The sequence below is a fragment of the Dendrobates tinctorius genome, unplaced genomic scaffold, assembly GCF_039654945.1.
Source record: "Dendrobates tinctorius isolate UK_male_01 unplaced genomic scaffold, ASM3965494v1 ptg000005l, whole genome shotgun sequence".
Classification (NCBI taxonomy): domain Eukaryota; kingdom Metazoa; phylum Chordata; class Amphibia; order Anura; family Dendrobatidae; genus Dendrobates; species Dendrobates tinctorius.
In genome coordinates, this window is record NW_027361673.1 from 35,770,536 (window position 1) to 35,789,847 (window position 19,312).

At 46.5% G+C, this 19,312-nt stretch overlaps 2 protein-coding genes across 7 annotated transcripts in view; both read left to right on the forward strand.

The window, feature by feature from the left end:
* Nucleotides 1-2,468, forward strand: part of ACP3 (acid phosphatase 3) — a 196,554-nt gene extending 194,086 nt beyond the window's left edge. For all 3 annotated transcript variants that reach the window (XM_073569462.1, XM_073569465.1, XM_073569464.1), the window contains one exon: nucleotides 1,350-2,468. In XM_073569462.1, the coding sequence (XP_073425563.1) occupies nucleotides 1,350-1,462 (113 nt within the window). In that variant the 3' untranslated portion in view covers nucleotides 1,463-2,468. The remainder of the gene's footprint in view (nucleotides 1-1,349) is intronic.
* A 15,640-nt stretch (nucleotides 2,469-18,108) lies between these two features.
* DNAJC13 (DnaJ heat shock protein family (Hsp40) member C13) overlaps nucleotides 18,109-19,312 on the forward strand; it is a 288,549-nt gene continuing 287,345 nt past the window's right edge. For 3 of the 4 annotated variants that reach the window (XM_073569478.1, XM_073569468.1, XM_073569471.1), the window contains exon 1: nucleotides 18,110-18,366. Coding sequence is in view for 2 of the 4 variants with exons in the window: in XM_073569468.1 (XP_073425569.1) it covers nucleotides 18,359-18,366 (8 nt within the window). In the remaining 2 variants the exon portion in view is untranslated. Of the gene's footprint in view, nucleotides 18,367-19,312 lie in introns of all 4 variants that reach the window. The other variant, XR_012231076.1, reaches the window with a different exon arrangement.

Below are 19,312 nucleotides of genomic sequence, written 5' to 3' on the forward strand. Positions count from 1 at the left end.
CACGTTACTGAAGTACAAGTTTTTGTGAATTTTTTTCTGTACCCTAACTATAAGTGATGAAGAATATAATAGTCACCTCACCTCAGAGTTCTATGCTGCGTCGTAGCATGGGACTGCTGAATGCTGCACCGATTTCTGAGCAGGAGGGCCAAAATTACATTGGAAGGTTGGGGTGAGTCCACTTACACTTGAAGCCCCATCTCACATAGTGAGATCGCAAGCGAGATCGCTGAAGCATCACCGATTTTGTGATGCAACAGCGACTTCACCAGAGATCTCATTACGTGTGACACAGCGACCTGGCCCCCGCTGCGATGTCGCTGATCGTGCTCGAATGTCCTGGGCCATTTTTTGATTGCTGGTGTCCCGCTGGCCAGCACGCATCGCTGTGTTTGACACCGACGAACGACCTCGTTAGCGACTCAGAAATCAGGGATGCAGGCGGGAGTCATCAGATTCGCTGCTGTGTGACAAGGTCCCAACGACCGCCGAGGTCGTTATACGGATCGCTGGATCGTTGCTGCGTCGTTGGGTAAATCTGACTGTTTGACAGCTTACTAGTAACCATTTAGCGACGCACCAGCGATCCTTACCAGGTCGTATCGTTGACGGGATCGGTGGTGTGTCGCTAAGTGTAACGGTACCCTTAAGGGGGTTTTACACTAAGCGATATCGCTAGCAATATCGCTAAAACGTCACTGGTTTTGTGACGTAATAGCGATATTGCTAGCGATATCGCTATGTGTGATACTTACCAGCGACCGGCTCCCCCGCTGTCCATCGCTGATCGCGCGAGAATGTCCGGCTCCATTTCTCGTCGGGCGCTTCCTGCTGAGACTTCCTGCTGTGACGACGAGCGACGCGTGGAGGCGGGCGGGAGGACGCAGGATCGCTGTGTGTGAATGGTAAGTATCGTGCGCTGCGTCGCTGCTGCATCGCTGTGAGATCTTTCTGTGTGAAAGCTCACTAGCGATCATTTAGCGATGCATCAGCGATCCTGACCGGGTCGGATCGCTGGTCGGATCGCTGGTGCATCGCTAAATGTAAAAGGGCCTTTAGAGCCATATCACACAGGACTGGAGGTCCAAGATTGCAATCTAGCTTTAAATGCATTGTACTTTAATTACAATACGTTTGCTTGGGTGATAAGGGATTAAGTACTGGATTGTTGGAAGGGACTCAGGGAAAGTCATCTGGTTATGGGGTGCAAAATACTTGCCTTGTCCCAGGCGCCGGCAACCCACGCTACGCCACTGAGTGCAGATTATATTTAGGAATGGTGGTTTATGTTTTATAATAATCAATAGTTTCTGTTTGTCTCATTAATCTATTTTATGGATTTTCTTCAGGTACTGTTGTTGGACTCACCATTGCCGTGGCCTTCCTGAGTTTAGCAGTTCTCAGTCTCCTGATCTTTTATTGCCGCCAAAGGAAAAGCTTGCTAAGCTATGAGACCGTGTAATGACAGACTAGAAAAAAATCGTGGCTCAGGCAGTAAATATTAGAAACAGCTGTCACCATGCAACACAATGGGTAGTCAGTTGTATCCTGACCGAAGACCATTAAAATGGAAACGTGGAAATTTTCAGTTCTTTGGTGCAGTATAAGTACACATCAAGTGGAATTGTGCAAGCGCCGGAATAACAAAGCACAGTACAATCGAGGCAAAGTAAAGGCAAATGTACTACGAATACACAAAGTGCTATAATACAAGGACTATGTGTTCTGTATTCGAAAAGCTAATTACAGGGTTATTCTTATTGGTAATGAAATTGATACTTTTTAATACATTTTATATAGTTGTTATTGTTTGTATTAGAATCTGATAGATTACATACCTGTTTTGGATATACATCCAATGACTTTCGTCACCCATAAGTTTCGATATAAGAAAAATATATACTCCACTTGTATGCATTTTTTGGCTATTTACCTGTGTACAGAGTAAAATTGTCTACTACAATATTCAATACAGCCAGACAAAAAATAATATGGCATCCTTCAGGTGAATGGAGTCCTATAGAGTGATATAACCTATATGTAGAAGCTTTCCTGTCTTATAGTAAGAGTAAGGCTCTCACATATGTTTAGAACTTAAAGAGGTGGAATACTGCTTTTTAATTGATTGGTACAGGTGTGATACTCGGCATCCCAAAGGATTAGCTGTTACTGTCATTTACACAAAGGCCGTGGCCACTATAGTTTTACTAGAGCTGCTGTGTTCCACCAGCATCTGAGAACTTCCTGGCCTGCACCGATAGTTGATCAGTGCGAGTACTGTGAGTTTCACCCCCACCGGCCAGATATTGATGAGTTAGTTACCCTAATTAAAGGTCGTTAATAAAAAAAAAGTATTGGCCAACCTCTTCAATTTTGATATGCGACTAATCGTCTTTTTGTAAAGTCATGTTGTAAATGTGTTCATTTGGTCAATAACTAGTTCATTAAAGATGGTAGCATTTTACACATTTCTTGGACTCATTTCTCGTTAAAGGGATATTCCCATCTTCTACATTTATGGTTTAGCCACAGGATATGCCATAAATATATAGCACTTAAGAGGAAAAAAAACACATACAAAAGGAACTCGGGAGAACTTCTAATTGTTTTGAAGGCTATTGTTAATCTTAACAATTCAAACACAAAATGGACTTCTAATTAGTGACTCAGCATTCCGCACTTAAAGGGAATCTGTCACCTAATTTTTTCCCTATTAGCTGCGGCCACCGCCAACAGGGGCTTATCTACAGCATTCTGTAATGCTGTAGATAAGCCTCCGATGTAACCTGAAAGATAAGAAAAATGAGTTAGAGTATACTCACCGGGGGGGGTGCGGTCGGGTGCAGTGGGTATCGCGGTCCGGCGCCTCCCATCTTCTAGCGATGGCGTCCTCCTTCTTACTTCTGCCGCGGTTCCTGTGCAGGCTTACTTTATCTGCCCTGTTGAGGGCAGAGCAGAGTACTGCAGTGCGCAGGTGCCGGGAAAGGCCAGAGAGGTCCGGCGCCTGCGCACTGCAGTACTTTACTCTGCCCTCGACAGGGCAGATAAAGTACGCCTGCGCAGGAGCCGCAGCACAAGTAAGAAGGAGGACGCCATCGCTAGAAGATGGGTGGCGCCGGACCGGACCGCGACACCCATCAGACCAGATGCCGGGGTGAGTATAATCCAACTTGTTTTTTTTATCTTTCAGGTTTCATCGGGGGCTTATCTACAGCATTACAGAATGCTGTAGATAAGCCCCTGATGGCGGTGGCCGCAGCTAATAGGGTAAAAAATAGGTGACGGATTCCCTTTAAAGAAGAAATCTCAGTAAAACAATTTTTACTAAACCATCCTAATTACGCATGTGTTATAGTGCAAGTGTATTAAAATACTTACACATCATCGTCTTCCCCGGTGTCTAGTACTGTGCTTGTACTCTTCTGGCCCACATGACCTGACAACAGACTAAGCGGCTCACATGGGGTTCATGTGTGTAAAATAAGTCACTTTCTCAATGTAAGTTGATGGACAGTTGTTTCGGTTCTCAGTGGAAAACATGCACATCCCCACCCACTGTGAGATAGTAAAGGTGAAGGCATGTTACAAGGCCAAAAGAGGACTGGAGTAAATATAATCGCCGGCAGCAAGTACTTTAATACACTTGCACTACATAACACACATAATTGAGAGGGTTTAGAGAAAAAAATACTGAGTTTGTTGTAAAAAAAATAAACTGAGCTTTACTTACCATCCCTGGGCTGGTTCTCCGCTGCTGCTTCCTGCATCATGTCGATAGCGCTGCAACCAATCAGTGAGCTCAGTGGCTCTGAGTGACCTGTGTCATCAACTTGGGAAGAGACACTGAGCTCAGTTATTGGCGACAGTGCTGTTGACTTGACATCAGTGCTATAGAGACCTGTGGCAGAGACACAGCACTGGATGCAAGAAAGGTCAGTAAGACTTAATACGGATGTCATTAATTTTCATGTAGGCAAAAAATGGGGTTTACATCCGATTTTCATCAGTGTTCGGTCAGTGTGTCAGTTTTTACCATAAATGTTTAATCATTGATTTTCACTTTTGAAAAAAATTATAAAATTACCAAGCTGCTCCTATCCACTGGAATATTAATCATGGATGTAATGAGAGTGGTGGAACCACTGCACCGTGGTCCGAGGAGAGCCTGGTGGGGCGTTACTAGGTTAACACCTGACTCTTCGCTAGAGCCCCGATGGTGGAGTTAGACATGGCTCCAGCTGCACACCAGGTGCTACACCAGGACAGACCTCCTACGCATGGCAGCTGACCCCCCAAGGGGCAGGAAGCTGGAATGACCCAGAAGTAAAGTTCATTTGGCACAGGCAGGCAACCCAGGAACACAGGAATGGCTGGTGCTGGCGTGGATGGCTGGTACACACACAGGCATTGGTGGGTACAGACAGGTATGGCTGGTATACAGGCAGGCACTGGCAGATGCAGGCTGGTATGGCTGGGTATACAGGCAGGCACTGGCAGGTGCAGACTGGTATACAGGCACACAGCAAGTATGGGAAGGAAGGGAATGGCAGGTGTTGGGGAACTGAGAACTAGCAAGCGTGCAGCAAGGCAGAGTGAACACTTTGCTCCGGCACCTCCCATTAGGTGGATCTGCCTTAAATTATAAGTGTCTCCCAACCATTGGCTGGGGACACTTTAGGATGGCGTTAACTGTCCTTTTAAGAAGGAGGGAGAGTGGGCACCCTAATCACAGTGTCTGGGGATCTGCGATCCGTGTGCAGACTCCAGGCAGCAGCAGAAGGAGGAAGTGCAGGATGGGGGCCTCTGCAGTGAGTGAGTCGGCGTACCAGCTGGGGGAGGAGGGAACTGTGCAGGGATGCCGGCTCTACAATAGCAAAAAATGTGGAATCATGGTCCTACTTGCACTCGTAAAAAAAGGGCACAGCAGAGAGTGGTGCTCAGAGGAAAATAATAGAATGAATAATGTCAAAACACCTCTAGCACTCAGAACAATATCAAAAACGAAGTTGCTCCCAGAAATATATTCATTTATTTCATCTTTTTATTTCATCTCTTTATGCACTGGGAATTCACAGCCAATATATAAATTTGTACAGCAGAGTATTAAAGCCCAACGTTTCGGCCCATCTGGCCTTTATTAAGGGTTAATTCTGCACCTTGCCATACGTGCACGTGGCGTCTTTGGGATTCACCACGTGCACGTATGGCAAGGTGCAGAATTAACCCTTGATAAAGGCCAGATGGGCCGAAACGTTGGGCTCTACAATAGTGACAGCCCACAGATTGAATGGCGATGCCATCCTCGTGTTGTCTGTGATTTTTCATTCTGCCTGCTGAATGAAAAGTCCCAGAAACCCTTTAACTCCTTTCTGCCATTAGATGTACTATCCCGTCCATGTGCCCTAGAACTTACCGTAATTCCCATGGACGGGATAGTACGTCATGGGCGATCAGCCGTGCTCACGGGGGGAGCGCAGCTGATCGCGGCTGGGTGTCAGCTGATTCTCACAGCTAACACCCGGCACTAAGTGTCAGGAGCGGTCACAGACCGCTCCCGGCACTTTAACCCCCGGAACACTGCGATCAAATGACATCCGGGTCTCCAGACCTGAGAGACTTCCTGTCATGCCCAGTGATGACCAGGAAGTCTTTCAGGTCAGTGTGAAGAAACTGCAGCGCTGACAGCTTCTATAGCATGCAGATCTGCATGCTATAGAAGCGATCAACCTGTACAAAATGAGTGTCCCATAGTGGGACATAGTGTAAAACTTAGAATGAAATAAAAAAATTTAAATAATTGTAAAAAAAAATTTAAAAAATAATAATAAAAATCAATATTTATTTGATCACTAAATAAATATTTGAATGAAAAAAATCTAAACGATAAAAGTACACATATTTGGTATCGACACATTTGTAAGGACCCGACCTATAAAACTGTCTCACTAGTTAACCCCTTTAGTGAACCCCATCAAAAAATGTAAAAAAAAACAAGGCAAAAAACAATGCTTTATCATCATACCGCCGAACAAAAAGAATAACACGCGATCAAAATGGCAGATATAAATAAACATGGTACCGCTGAAAACGTCATCTTGCCCCGCAAAAAACGAGCCACCATACAGCATCACCAGCAAAATAATAAAAAGTTATAGCTGTCAGAATAAAGCGATGAAAAACCAATTATTATTTCTATGAAATAGTTTTTATTATATAAAAGCGCAAAAACATAAAAAATGATATAATGAGGTATTGCTGTAATTGTACTGACCCGAAGAATAAAACTGCCTTATCAATTTTACCATATGTGGAATGCTGTAAACGCCTCCCTCCCCCCCAAAAAAATAAATTCATGAATTGCTGGTTTTTGCTCATTCCATCTCATAAAAATCAGAATAAAAAGCGATCAAAAAATGTCATGTTCCTGACTGGTACCAATAAAAACGTCAACTTGTCCTGCAAAAAACTATTTTTTGCAATAAAAAGCATCTTTTAGTGTGTGACAGCTGCCAAACATAAAATCCCTCTATAAAAACCCGCTATAAATAGTGAATCAAACTCCTCTTTATCACCCCCTTAGGGAAAAATAATAAAATAAAAAAGTATTTATTTAAATTTTCCCATTAGGGTTATGGTTATGGTTAGGGCTAAAGTTAGGGTTAGGGCTATGGTTGAGGCTAGAGTTGGGGTTAGGGCTTGGGTTAGGGTTGGGATTAGGGTTAGGGGTGTGTTGGGGTTAGGGTTGGAGTTAGAATTGGGGGGTTTCCACTGTTTAGGCACATCAGGGGCTCTCCAAACGCGACATGGCATCTGATCGCAATTCTAGCCAATTCTGCGTTGAAAAAATCAAATGGTGCTCCTTCCCTTCCGAGCTCTGCCATGGGCCCAAACAGTGGTTTACTCCCACATATGGGATATCAGCGTACTCAGGACAAATTGAACAACAACTTTTAGGTCCAATTTCTCCTGTTACCCTTGGGAAAATAAAAAATTGGGGATGAAAAGATCATTTTTGTGGAAAAAATATTATTTTTTTATTTTCACGACTCTACGTTGTAAACTTCTGTGAAGCACTTGGGGTTTAAAGTGCTCACCACACATCTAGATAAGTTCCTTGGGGGGTCTAGTTTCCAAAATAGTGTCACTTATGGGGGGTTTCCACTGTTTAGGCACATCAGGGACCAATCAAATGCGACATGGCATCCGATCTCAATTCCAGCCAATTTGAAAAGTCAAACCGTGCTCCTTCCCTTCCAAGCTCTGCCATGCGCCCAAACAGTGGTTTACCTGCATATATGGGGCATCAGCGTACTCAGGACTCATTGCACAACAACATCTTTTGGGGTCCAATTTCTCCTTTTACCCTTGGTAAAATAAAACAAATTGGATCTGAAGTAAATTTTTTATGAAAAAAAGTTAAATGTTCATTTTTTTTTAAACATTCCAAAAATTTCTGTGACGCACCTGAATGGTTAATAAACTTCTTGAATGTGGTTTTGAGCACCTTGAGAGGTGCAATTTTTTGAATGATGTCACTTTTGGGTATTTTCTATCATATAGACCCCTCAAAGTGACTTCAAATGTGATGTGGTCCCTAAAAAAAATGGTGTTGTAAAAATGAGAAATCGCTGGTCAATTTTAACCCTTATAACTTCCTAACAAAAAAAAATGTGTTAAGTATTTTTTGTGACATATAAGGGCATGAAAATTCAAAGTTGGAAAATTGCGAAATTTTCAAAATTTTCAACAAATTTCCATTTTTTTCAAAAAGAAACGCAACTCAAATCAAAGAAATTTTACCACTATCATGAAGTACAATATGTCACGAGAAAACAATGTCAGAATCACCAGAGTTATTACCTCATAAAGGGACAGTTGTCAGAATTGTAAAAATTGGCTTGGTCATTAATATGCAAGCCACCCTTGGGAGTAAAGGAGTTAATTAATGCTATGCCCACTTTTTCCAACTTATTTGAATGTTCATTGTTCAGGATAAAATAGAGAAGAGGTTTCATGTTTATGATCGTTAGCCAAAATGCATATGTATCAATGTATTTACGCCACAAAACCGCAAGTAAATCTGCCATTTCAGACTGCCTGAGCCACGCCATTACAGAAAACAATACTGAAATGAGCTGGAGACAATTAAAAGAGTCTCCCTTAGAAGAATATTCAAGCGTAAAACGGCCATTGTCAGATGTGTTTGCACTAAAAACTCTCCTGCCTCTGTTTTTTAATGTATATCCTGTAACGATTGTACTCACTCATCTGCATTGGAAGAAACTGGAGGCACATTCTCTTCAACGTCCATGTGAGTTTATTTCCTCCATAAACCATCAAATCCGCAACAAAAGAGGTAAACAGTCTTTACATCAGGCAGACACAGCATCAATGTCCATAGCAGAGCTCTACTGGAGCCACAGACACAGGAAGGCTTCTCCCTCTCTGCACACAGACCACTCTGTAGTGTCTCGCCTGGACACATGGAAGTCTGTGCACATTGCCAGACTCCCAAACACTCACTCCCATGTGCTAATCCGACCTCGATTAGGCTAGGTTCACATTTGCGATTGAGTCCGCAGCGTATCGTCCGCAACCGCAAACACATGCAAAAACGCATGCGTTTGCGGTTGCGGACGATAGGCAAGTGCTATTTTCCCGGCGAATTTCATACCCTGTAACCACACCCACAGGTGAGGTATGGATCACATGGGCTGGTCACATGGACATGACCTCACTGCAGGTCCTGAAACACCTGCAGGTCCTGAAGGAGTACAGTCAGCACCCTCACCTAGAGGTGAGGTAATATTGGTAGCCAGACCCTCCCATCTCTCATAGCTACCAGCAACCCGGATGCAGGTGCACAAAACGACATATTAGTGCTCATGTGCACTGAAGACAAAATACTCCAGGTTGCATAGCAGGGAGCATCCATCCCTGTGACATATACATCCCATTAACCAAGTGACCACAAGTCACACCACAATCCATAATAAAGGACATTTTAATGGCACAGTGAGGGCCACCCTTTTTCTTTTTTGCATATAGACATTGATTTTGGTTTTTGGCACCCAAGATCCCCAGGAAGGTACATTGTGTAACCCCTAAGAAATTGCAGCTGTGCTGATCACCTGTTTGCACTCCAATTACGTGTTTAAGGAGTCTCCCTCCAAGCTTCCCCCACTCTGCACTCCCCACTATCTACCCTAAGGAATGGACAGGATTACATACCTTGGGAATAGAGAAGACCCCAAGCAGGGTAAGGGAAAAGCCACATGGGCTCCATCTATCACTATATCTGCATACCTGCAATCCACCCATCTGTTATCAGTTCCTTCATCCATCCATTCAATCTCACTGTAACATCTGTCAGAAGACAGGAGCTCAAAAAGGCTACCTGAACTAGAATAGGGGCGAGTCACTCTGGCAGATTCCAGAGGAACCCCAGTCTTCTCCCTTTAATCGCTGTACAGGGATTTGGTCTTACAGCAGGGTCCTCTGGATTGCTTCCAGAGAAGGGCTGCTGTCTGGACGATTGAAACAAAGCCAAGAGAAGTCAAGGTGGAAACAGGAGGGCAGTGAAGGCACAAAATAAGAAGCAAACAATGGTCAAGAAACAGGTCATGGGCAGACAACAGAAATTGAAAGAAGAGAAACTTTAACTGGCAGTGAGTGCCACAGGTTCAGGGTTTTAATGGGATAACATTTCTCGGTACGGAGAGCGACATGTCAAGCATGCTGAGATGAGGAGGCTTTTTAGCCGCAATTAGGGTGTAACGAATAGCTTTGGATAAGTGCTTATCCAAATAACTATAGGGTGTACCGAATAGCTGCATCGGGAACCCGGATACCTTGAGCGCTCCCGATAATCAGCGGTTCGGTGCCGCAGCTGCATGTGTCGTGGCTGTGTGACAGTCACAACACCTGTATAGAGAACCCAACAAACAGGCTCTCCATGACTTTTCCTCTAGTGTCTTGAGTTTATATGGGGATGGGAGGGGAACGTTTGGTTGAGAAATAGGAATAGAAATATATTCTTAAAAATGTAACAACTGTGCAAGACCACATGAGAGCCCGCGCTTTGCACTCACTTAATTAAACGAGTTTGCTCTCAGGGTGTAATAAGGTAACAGTGGGTGGTTCAGATGGGCACGCCAACAGGTAAATTCCTATAGAGTAAATAGCAGAAACAGTTCTCTTGGGTGCCGAGTTGTGCATTACAGTGGATATATCCTTCTGGCAAAATATTTGTTTAATGTGTGTTCTTTGTGCATTTATCAAAACCGAGTAGGAATATCTTTGTTTCTAAGTAATATTGTTATTTACAGTGGGTTGTGTGGAAATTACCGTAGGTATTTTATCATCTGTAACTCCACTGTATCTTGAACAACAGCCTCAGTACATGATCTACAACTCGGCAGCATACAGCGATCATTACGGATGGGAAAATGGCAGAAAACAGTCGAGCCAGGGCCCCGTTCCAGACTCCTCAGCCCAGAAGTGTCAGCTCGACCCAGCACAGCTTAGCCAATCAACCCCTGTGCCACCAGTAAGGCCTGATCCAGAGATGTCAACCCAGGTAGGGTACCTTCCAGCAGGAACCCGGCTTCACCACATGTCCAAGTTCAAAGGTAACAACATGCGCCTTCAGAATTGGATAGAGAGGATTCGAAGTGCAGTCAAGGTGTGTAACCTGACCCCGGAGTTACAAGCGGAAGTAGCTCTGAATGTGTTAGAGGGTGATGCCAGGAGGACATTGATGGTGCGCTCTGAATCTGAGAGGGACATTATAGAGAAAATATTTGCTCTGTTGGAAAGGGTCCATGGGACCCTTGTGCAGGTGGTACAGCTGAGGAGCAAATTCTTTAATCGACCGCAGCATGAAGGGGAAACACTGATGTGGCATGCGAACGCCCTTCAGGAAGCAATACAATCGATCCAGAGACGTGACCCAACAGGCATGGGCGCCTTTCAAGAGCTGGATCGGCTCCTGCGAGACCAGTTCACCGCTGGGATGGCTAATAAGTACTTATAGGACAAACTCTGAGAGATAATAAGAATGACACTAGCTCCCTCATCAATATAGGAATAGCCTGGAACTAAGTATACAAGGATTTTGTGCGCGAAAACCAATGAACAAGCCAAACAAGAAATTTAAACAGTGTTTGTTGCGCTAATCCTTTTTGTAGTCTCTCCAAGTTGTCAAATAAATAACCAAAAAATACGATATTGCCAATGAATAACCAACAATATTAATATTATACCAGGTAAGAACTCCAATAGTTTATATATTTGCTCTACTCCTTGAGGAGTAAATTACCAAAAATGCCAGACCACAGTAGATAATTGCAACATTGAATTGGTGGAGCTGAATGCAGAGAGGCGGCTCTAATGATCCATTGCGCATAGAAAGCAATAAAAATGTACATATAAATCTCCCCCAAACAAGAACATAAGGGGCTAAAACACAGATAATTGTTCCGCAAGCTTGAGCCCAAAAAATGAATGGATGAAGGAACTGATAACAGATGGGTGGATTGCAGGTATGCAGATATAGCAAAAGATGGAGCCCATGTGGCTTTTCCCTTACCCTGCTTGGGGTCTTCTCTATTCCCAAGGTATGTAATTCAGTCCATTCCTTAGGGTAGATAGAGGACTGGGGAGATATAAAATTGTGGTGGTAAGAGATCCCGGAGCAGTCGCACAGAGCCAGGGGAGCCCCGGCCGGTAGCGTCCCTGGTTACCCAGCACTAGAAAAAAATGGCTGACAGTGCTAAGCAGCATGTGACGTCACTGGAGCTACGGAGCGTCTCAGAAACCAAAAAGCTTTCCGACATGTTTCGGGGAATACACGGTTCCCCTTCCTCAGGGTGTCTGTGCACACACGCACGACACTGCTTTATAGCTGGGAATGAGCCTGAACTCTCTGCTCAATCTCCCAGCTCCTCTCCTCACGTCCACACACGATGCCCTCCTCACATGAACTCTCCAATTTTCCTTCCTGGCCCCCAGAGAGTAGCTCCTCCCCCAGTTTTGGTTCAGAGCTCCCTCTGCTGACCTGGAATGGAAACTGTGTTGTGTGTTGTGGTTAACTGCCAGAGAGATCCTTTATTGCTTCCAAGCATGACATCACACTCCCTAGGAGGAAGGCAATGCCACTGTGGCGACCATACTCCTGGGGGCACCACAAATCCGCCTTGTTATAGACAGTTCAAATTGTGCCTATTGTGTGGTTTGGCAATTCCCTTATCTGTATGTGCAATTTTAGAAGCCAAGGTTGGTGCACATCAATACATGAACTTGGGGCGTATTGGTAGTAGAAAATCTATGATGTTATCTTGCTGCAAAAAAATGTGCCAGTGTTTCTGGACTATATTTCTAAAAAACTTATTGTTAGCATAATATTGGGTAATAATTGGAATTTGTTATTTTAGATTTTATATTCTTGTTGGCAGTTTTTTATTATTGTAGACTAGGCCATCTCTCGTCTTGTTTTGAACCTCTTTTAGAGTCATTTCCAAAGAGGCTCTATCATAACCTTTTTCCGAAAATAGTTTTTTTACTAGTTGCGCATCGCTCATGTAATCGGATAATTTAATACAATTCCGTCTGATGCGAATAAATTGGCTTTTCGGAATATTTATTAGCCATGATGGGAGGTGGCAGCTGTCAGTAGGGCAATAGGGATGTAGGTGTTTGAATGTACCTCTTTCCGGTAGCTCTTAGTGATAAGTTTACCCTGATCTACCATTATCGTTAGATCTAGAAAATTGATGCTGGTAGGATTGATTATGGGGGTAAAAACTAGTCCATATTCATTGTTATATAAACTCATGGGCCGATGGGCGGGGCTTATTCCCCTGCTCCCCCCCCTCCCTGTCTTGCTCTACACAAGAAGAAATGCGTAGAGCAAGACAGGGAGGGGGGGAGCAGTTGAATAAGCCCCGCCCAGCGGACCGGACAGCGGCAGTTTACATACATCTGAACCGATATAAAAAAGGTATTTATGCATGAAAGGTGCGGGGTCAGGGGGAAGCAAAAGTACTAAGAGAATCCTTATGTGACTCACAATTGAATGATATCATTATATGATATCTCAAAAAAGGGGTGACAGATTCCCTTTAAGTGTGAAGATCTCCTAGTACTATGTTACACTGGAGTTCCTCCTGACAGATGTTCCCAAGAACTCTACTTGCACAGCAGACAGCTGTAGCCTGCTTCTGGGACTCTCTACTCCTAAGTCCCGGCTCTCTATCCGCATTGCTGTTGTGCCCTCAAGTCTTAGATGGGAGTAGTGCATTTACAGCCCACTACTCCACCGGTGTCTGCTGCAGAACCGTTAGTGTTCCTACAACCTCAGGGACCGGGCCCCGGCCTTGCGCTTAGAACTTCTAGGCAAGGTTCTTCCTCTAACCCACGCCCTGTATGTTCCCTTTTACTCCTACGTTCCGTACTTGTCTTTTCCCTTCTATGGAAGCTCAGGCTTCGGTTCAATGTCCTTCTCCTTCTTTCCTTTCCTTTCCCGTGCCAGCTGGCTCAGGTCACTGAGGCAGCTGTAGCACTCCTTCCTCCATCCCTCTTCCAGGGATCCCCACTCCTCCCGAGTGGCTTCCTCTCCGCCTCAACCTGAACTGAACTCCAACCTCTATCCTGCAGCCGTCCCACTCTTTTATATGTATACTCAACTCCACCCACCTCCCAGCACGTTTAGTGTTCCAAGCAGGGAACCACCAAAGGTGCTCTGCCTCTCTAGGCAAGGAGCCGCAATGTGGTTTTGCTGAACTACTCTATTGTGTGGGGTGCTAGTGTTGGAGCGTGGTCAGGAGCCTCCAACCTACCTGGATGGTGGGGTACCACACCTTAGGAGAAGGTGCAGTACCTCTGTGGTGACTGAGCCTCAGGGGCGCCACAGTGGCACGCTGGCGCTGACTCTAAGCTTAGTCCCTGTCCACATACGTAATATCAGAGGGAAGGGGTTTCAAATGAATCATTCAGCAGAATCAGACATCCATCATCATTCACACAGTAGCAACTAGAGACTATACTAGCACCTGGCGGAACGACCATGTGCGCTTTTTATAGCAGCCGGAACCTTCCGGAAGCTTCCAGATCTCCGAGATGGACCAATGAGATCTGGAGCAGGACCTGAGCACATGACTCCCAATCTCCAATGGGAAATCGTCTCATGAGCATGCTCAGTAGGAGGACAGAGGGACTTAGCCCCGGAGAGATTTGCTGCAAGGCAATCTCCTCTGCGGTAGATAAACAGCAAGAGACCGCAGAATGTAAGGGTCTGGATTCCTGCAGAGCAGATGCAGAAACCTGACGCCTAACAGCCAGGAAGCTCGAGGCAGGAACAGTCAATGAACAGTTTAATCCTTCAAATAGAGCAGAAATTTGCAGTAATTAGGAAACTGTTAATAATATCAAACAGTGCAAAAAGCAATAAACCATGAAACAATACAGTTAGAATAGCGGTGAAAGTCTCTCCATCATTATACTAATGTTCTTTCTGTAAGGGTGATATACCCTTCCTGGGAGTTACTACGTTAGCTCTTTCTGCAACAATGGCCTTAGCAGGGGTCAATGTGTTTTCCCGCTAGGCCTCAAGTCTTTCTAACAAAGTCTATCATTGAGCGTTGAGCCTGCTGTGCACCAAGCAGCCCCCACCCCACCTGTTGTCCCTACCCAAGCTTATCCCGGTACCGTAAGTTATAGTAGCAAGTGAGGGCTCTGCTCTCTCGTGTCGCCCCTCTGTAACCGCAGGCGTCCTCCTCTGTTTGACGTTTCCTCATGAATCTTCTGTGCTTGATGGTCGCTGGGGGTCTCCTAAGCCTGGGGCAGATAGGGCAGGGTTCCAACTCTCGACGGGTGAGATCTGGCCTCTGGAATTTGACAGGCGCTGGGCGAAGGATCTGGTCTTGACCAGCGCAGTCTGCACTCTGGATCTTGACCTGCGTAGTTGGGTCTCGGGGTCTTGTCTGGTGGTGACTAGCCCTCTGCTGGCTCATGCTTTCTGCTGTGGCCTGTCACACTAGCTTCAATGTAGTCCCTGGTCGATGTCGGCACCACTCCTCTGCTTGGCACCAAATCCTCCTGTGATTTGGCAGACAGGGCATTTATACATTTGTGGCGCCCCTGAGGCTCGGTCGCCACAGAGGTAATGCACCTTCTCCTAAGGTGTAGTGCCCCACCACCTGGGTAAGTTGGGAACTACATTCCTCGCTCCAACACCTGCATCCCATACACAGGATAGTTCAGCACTGACCACATTGCGGCTTCATGCTTAGAGGGTAGCAGAGCACCTTTCGTGGGTCCTTGCTTCGTAACACGAGATGTGCTGGGAGGTGGGTGGAGTTGAGATATATAAAAGGTTGGGAAGGTTTAGAATTACAGGTCAGCCTGACAAAGGGTCAGTCGGGTAGGAAGTCACTCGGACAGGAGTGAGGATTCCTGGAAGAAGGGATGGAGGAAGGAGTGCTGCAGCTGCCTCAGTGACCTGAGCCAGCTGGCATGGGAAAGGAACAGAAGGAGAAAGACGTAGAACTGCCACCTAAGCTTCCATAGGAGAGAGAAGGAACAGCGCGGAACGAAGGCGTAGGAGAACAGAGAGGAGTTGTGGGTTGGAAGAGGAAACCTTCCTATAGGTTCTCAGTGCAAGGCCGGGGCCCGGTCCCCAAGGTTGTATGGACACTTATGGTTCTCCAGCAGACACCGGTGGAGTAGTTGGCTGTAAATGCACTACTCCCATCCAAGACTTGGGGCACAACAGCAACTGAATAGAGAGCCAGGACTCCAGAGAGGGGAGTCCCCGAGAGAGGCTACAGCTGTCTGTCATACAAGTAGAGTTGTTAGGAACATCTGACAGGAGGAACTTCAGAGTACCACGGTACTGGAGCTCTTCACACTAAAAGGCGCAATAGAGGAGTCGTTCAGGAGAGGTACATGTTGGCGGGGTGTTGGAGAGCAGAATCCTGACTTGCCCAGGAGGTTGATTCAGTCTCTACCCCGGAGGACAGGGCACGGAGGCAGGCACCAGTGTGTACCATGAACTGTGAGTAAAGCTTTGGAACTGCAGCCCTGGTGTCTTCAATTCATTTGTGCGCCAACACTGTCAGCACTGCTACATCTGGGTACCAACATTCCTCACACCGCCTGCGCCTATACACTGTCCTGGGGTTACAGCTTCACCTGTGGGGAGCTACACCATCTATGCTGCAACACACCATCAGCCCCAGAGGATCTGCACGCAGCGTTGGCTTAACATCTTGCTTGCCAAACACCACAGGTGGCGTCACGAACTATCACATAAACTATATCTCAAACCAACATTGATTTGGGCGCCCAGGGCCACGGACCGGGTCACAGCTGCCGTGACACATCCCACTGACACCGGCCCGGTACTGAGTACCCCACAGCCCTGGGAGGGCGACCCACATTTATATCTAGGAACTCTGTCATGCAAGGCATCTGACCAGGTCTGGCACAAGAACTCACTACCCCCTGCAATTCTTCTGGTGCAAATTAATAAAGCATTAGCATTAATAAAGAAGAAGCGACATACGAGAAACGTATGATGGGGAACGGGACCAACGCCAAGGCAGGGCACTTAGTATGGGTAAATACCGTTATTAATGCTTACCATTCACGTCTATACTTTGAGCAATATGCCCAATTAGGAATTGTGACAAATTTACCCTATGCACTTACACTTTATTTGCCTATTTGCACGACAGATTATTTTCCTTTGCGGATAACATAGTGCTACATAACAACTAATGGCAATTTAATTATGACAATGTATACTTAGGTCATTATTGAGACCTATATGTATCCATTGTATCCTTTCATATACTTCTGAAATTTTAGTAATCCTGAAGTTAATAAAATTCTGTATTATATTTTTAATGGCATAAATCTGCAAGGAGTTTGTATGTTCTCCCCATGTTTGTGTGAGTTTCCTCCCATACTCCAAAGACATACTGACAGGGAATACAGATTGGGATCCCAATGGGGAGAGTGATGATGAAGTCTGTAAAGTGCTGTAGAATATGATGGTGCTATAAGTTTCTAATATCTTATTCACAAATGCACTTTTTTTTAACCTTTGGTGCGCTTTTTTTTAAGACAGCATGTAAATTCTTTCAGTGTTTTACAGCAGTATTTCCCCATTAGCACTGCCGCCGACACTCAGGAGCGGAGCATGCGGCTCCATGTATTGCTATGCGGCTGCACGCTCCGATCCGAGTGGCGGCGGCAGTGCCGGGTATTAACATGCGAGACTCGGCCGTGTTTCTCGCATTTGTGATCCCGGCCTAATGGGGAAAAATAACTTATCATTAAGAAAGCATAAAAACCTCATCAAAAACATAATTTTCGCTGCAGTTTCCTGGCACGGACTGTGTTTTTCATGTTGAAAAAACGTATAAAAACCAGTACGTGTGACCATGGCATTAGAACCAGTGGCTGACACCTATATAACAAAGCCCCTGTGCAAGCACAATACACGGGCCCCTTGCAGGTCAATGGCTCGTCATAATGCACAATTCCACCTGCTTTGGAGGTTGGTGTGGGGCCCCTTACCTCTTGGGCCCCTGATCAGGACATTGTGTAGGTGTCGGCTATGGACAACCCACAACACAACTTCACTCAACATCAGCCCTTATGTAAACACCCAGGGGAGCTGTTATCAAAACTGATGCAAGAGATGAGTGCAACCAATAAGATTCTCCCTTTCATTCTTCAATGGCCTGTTAGAAAATGAAAGCAGTGATCAGATTGGTTGTAACTTTTCACCTTTCGTTTGCACCCTTCTGTGTGTCTGTGACCCAAACTGACCAGGTTTCACTTACTCTCCCGCTATTAGAGGATGTTTTATTTAAAAAAAAATGAACAAAAACTTTTCCAATTTGCAGTTAAAAGGTTATTTTCCTGCACAACTCCGTTATACTATAGTGTCTCTTGCACAACACTAAACCATTGCCCATATTAAAAATGGCTGCACTGAGAAGGCGGACACTTCCTGCTGTCACACACGTCAGACACAGGCAGTCAGCTGACAGGCGCCTGACAGGTACTAGGGCGAGGGAGAGTAAGTGTGCGCAGTGCGCATGCGCGCTGCTGCTACAGGGCTGTGGACTGGAGCACCGGGGAGGGGAGTAAACATGGCGGCGTCCAGTGCCAGGCTTTGAGTCAGGCAGAGAAAACGGAGGAGTAATAGGCGCCAGGAAGAAGGAAAGAGCTGCCATTCCTACACAGTGACAACCGCGCAGTCAGGGAAGAAGGAGGAGGGACTGTGCGCCCCCAGAGTCGGGAAGGGGCGGGACTGGAGCGCCGGTAACGTGCCGCTCTCTACTGTATGTGCAGGTATATGCAAGCGGCGTGAGCACGGGGTCACGTGATAAGCTGCGGGAGCTGGGGGGTGATGCATCACTGTACATTACTGCATGGAGGTACTGGACTACCGCCCCGAGACCGCAAGAGCCCAGTGCGGTCAGCGCCCCCTGATATGGTGGGAGCCCCCTACTCCAAGTGTGCTGAGAGCCCCCTGCCCCTGAGATGACGAGCGCCCCCTGCCCCTGATACGGTGAGTGCCCAGTGCGGTCAGCTGCCCCTGCCCCTGCTGCTGCCAGTGCCCCCAGTGTGGCAGGCATCCTACACCTGATACTGCGAGTGCCCCTGAGATGACGAGCACCCCCTGCCTCACAGTACCATGAGTCTACTGACCCCCGATACAGCGTGTGCCCCTGCCCCAGATACGGTGAGTGCCCAGTGCGGTCAGCACCCCGTGCGGTCAGCACCCCCTGCTGCTGCCAGTGCCCCCAGTGTTGCAGGCATCCTACACCTGATACTGCGAGTGCCCCTGAGATGATGAGCGCTCCCTGCCTCACAGTACCATGAGTCTACTGACCCCCGATACAGCGTGTGCCCCCTGCCCCTGATACGTGAGTGCCCAATGCGGTCAGCACCCCCTGCTGCTGCCAGTGCCCCCAGTGTGGCAGGCATCCTACACCTGATACTGCGAGTGCCCCTGAGATGACGAGCGCCCCCTGCCTCACAGTACCATGAGAGTCTCCTGACCCCTGATACAGCGTGTGCCCCCTGCCCCAGATACGGTGAGTGCCCAGTTCGGTCAGCACCCCCTGCTGCTGCTAGTGCCCCCAGTGTGGCAGGCATCCTACACCTGATACTGCGAGTGCCCCTGAGATGACGAGCGCCCCCTGCCTCACAGTACCATGAGTCTACTGACCCCCGATACAGCGTGTGCCCCCTGCCCCTGATACGTGAGTGCCCAATGCGGTCAGCACCCCCT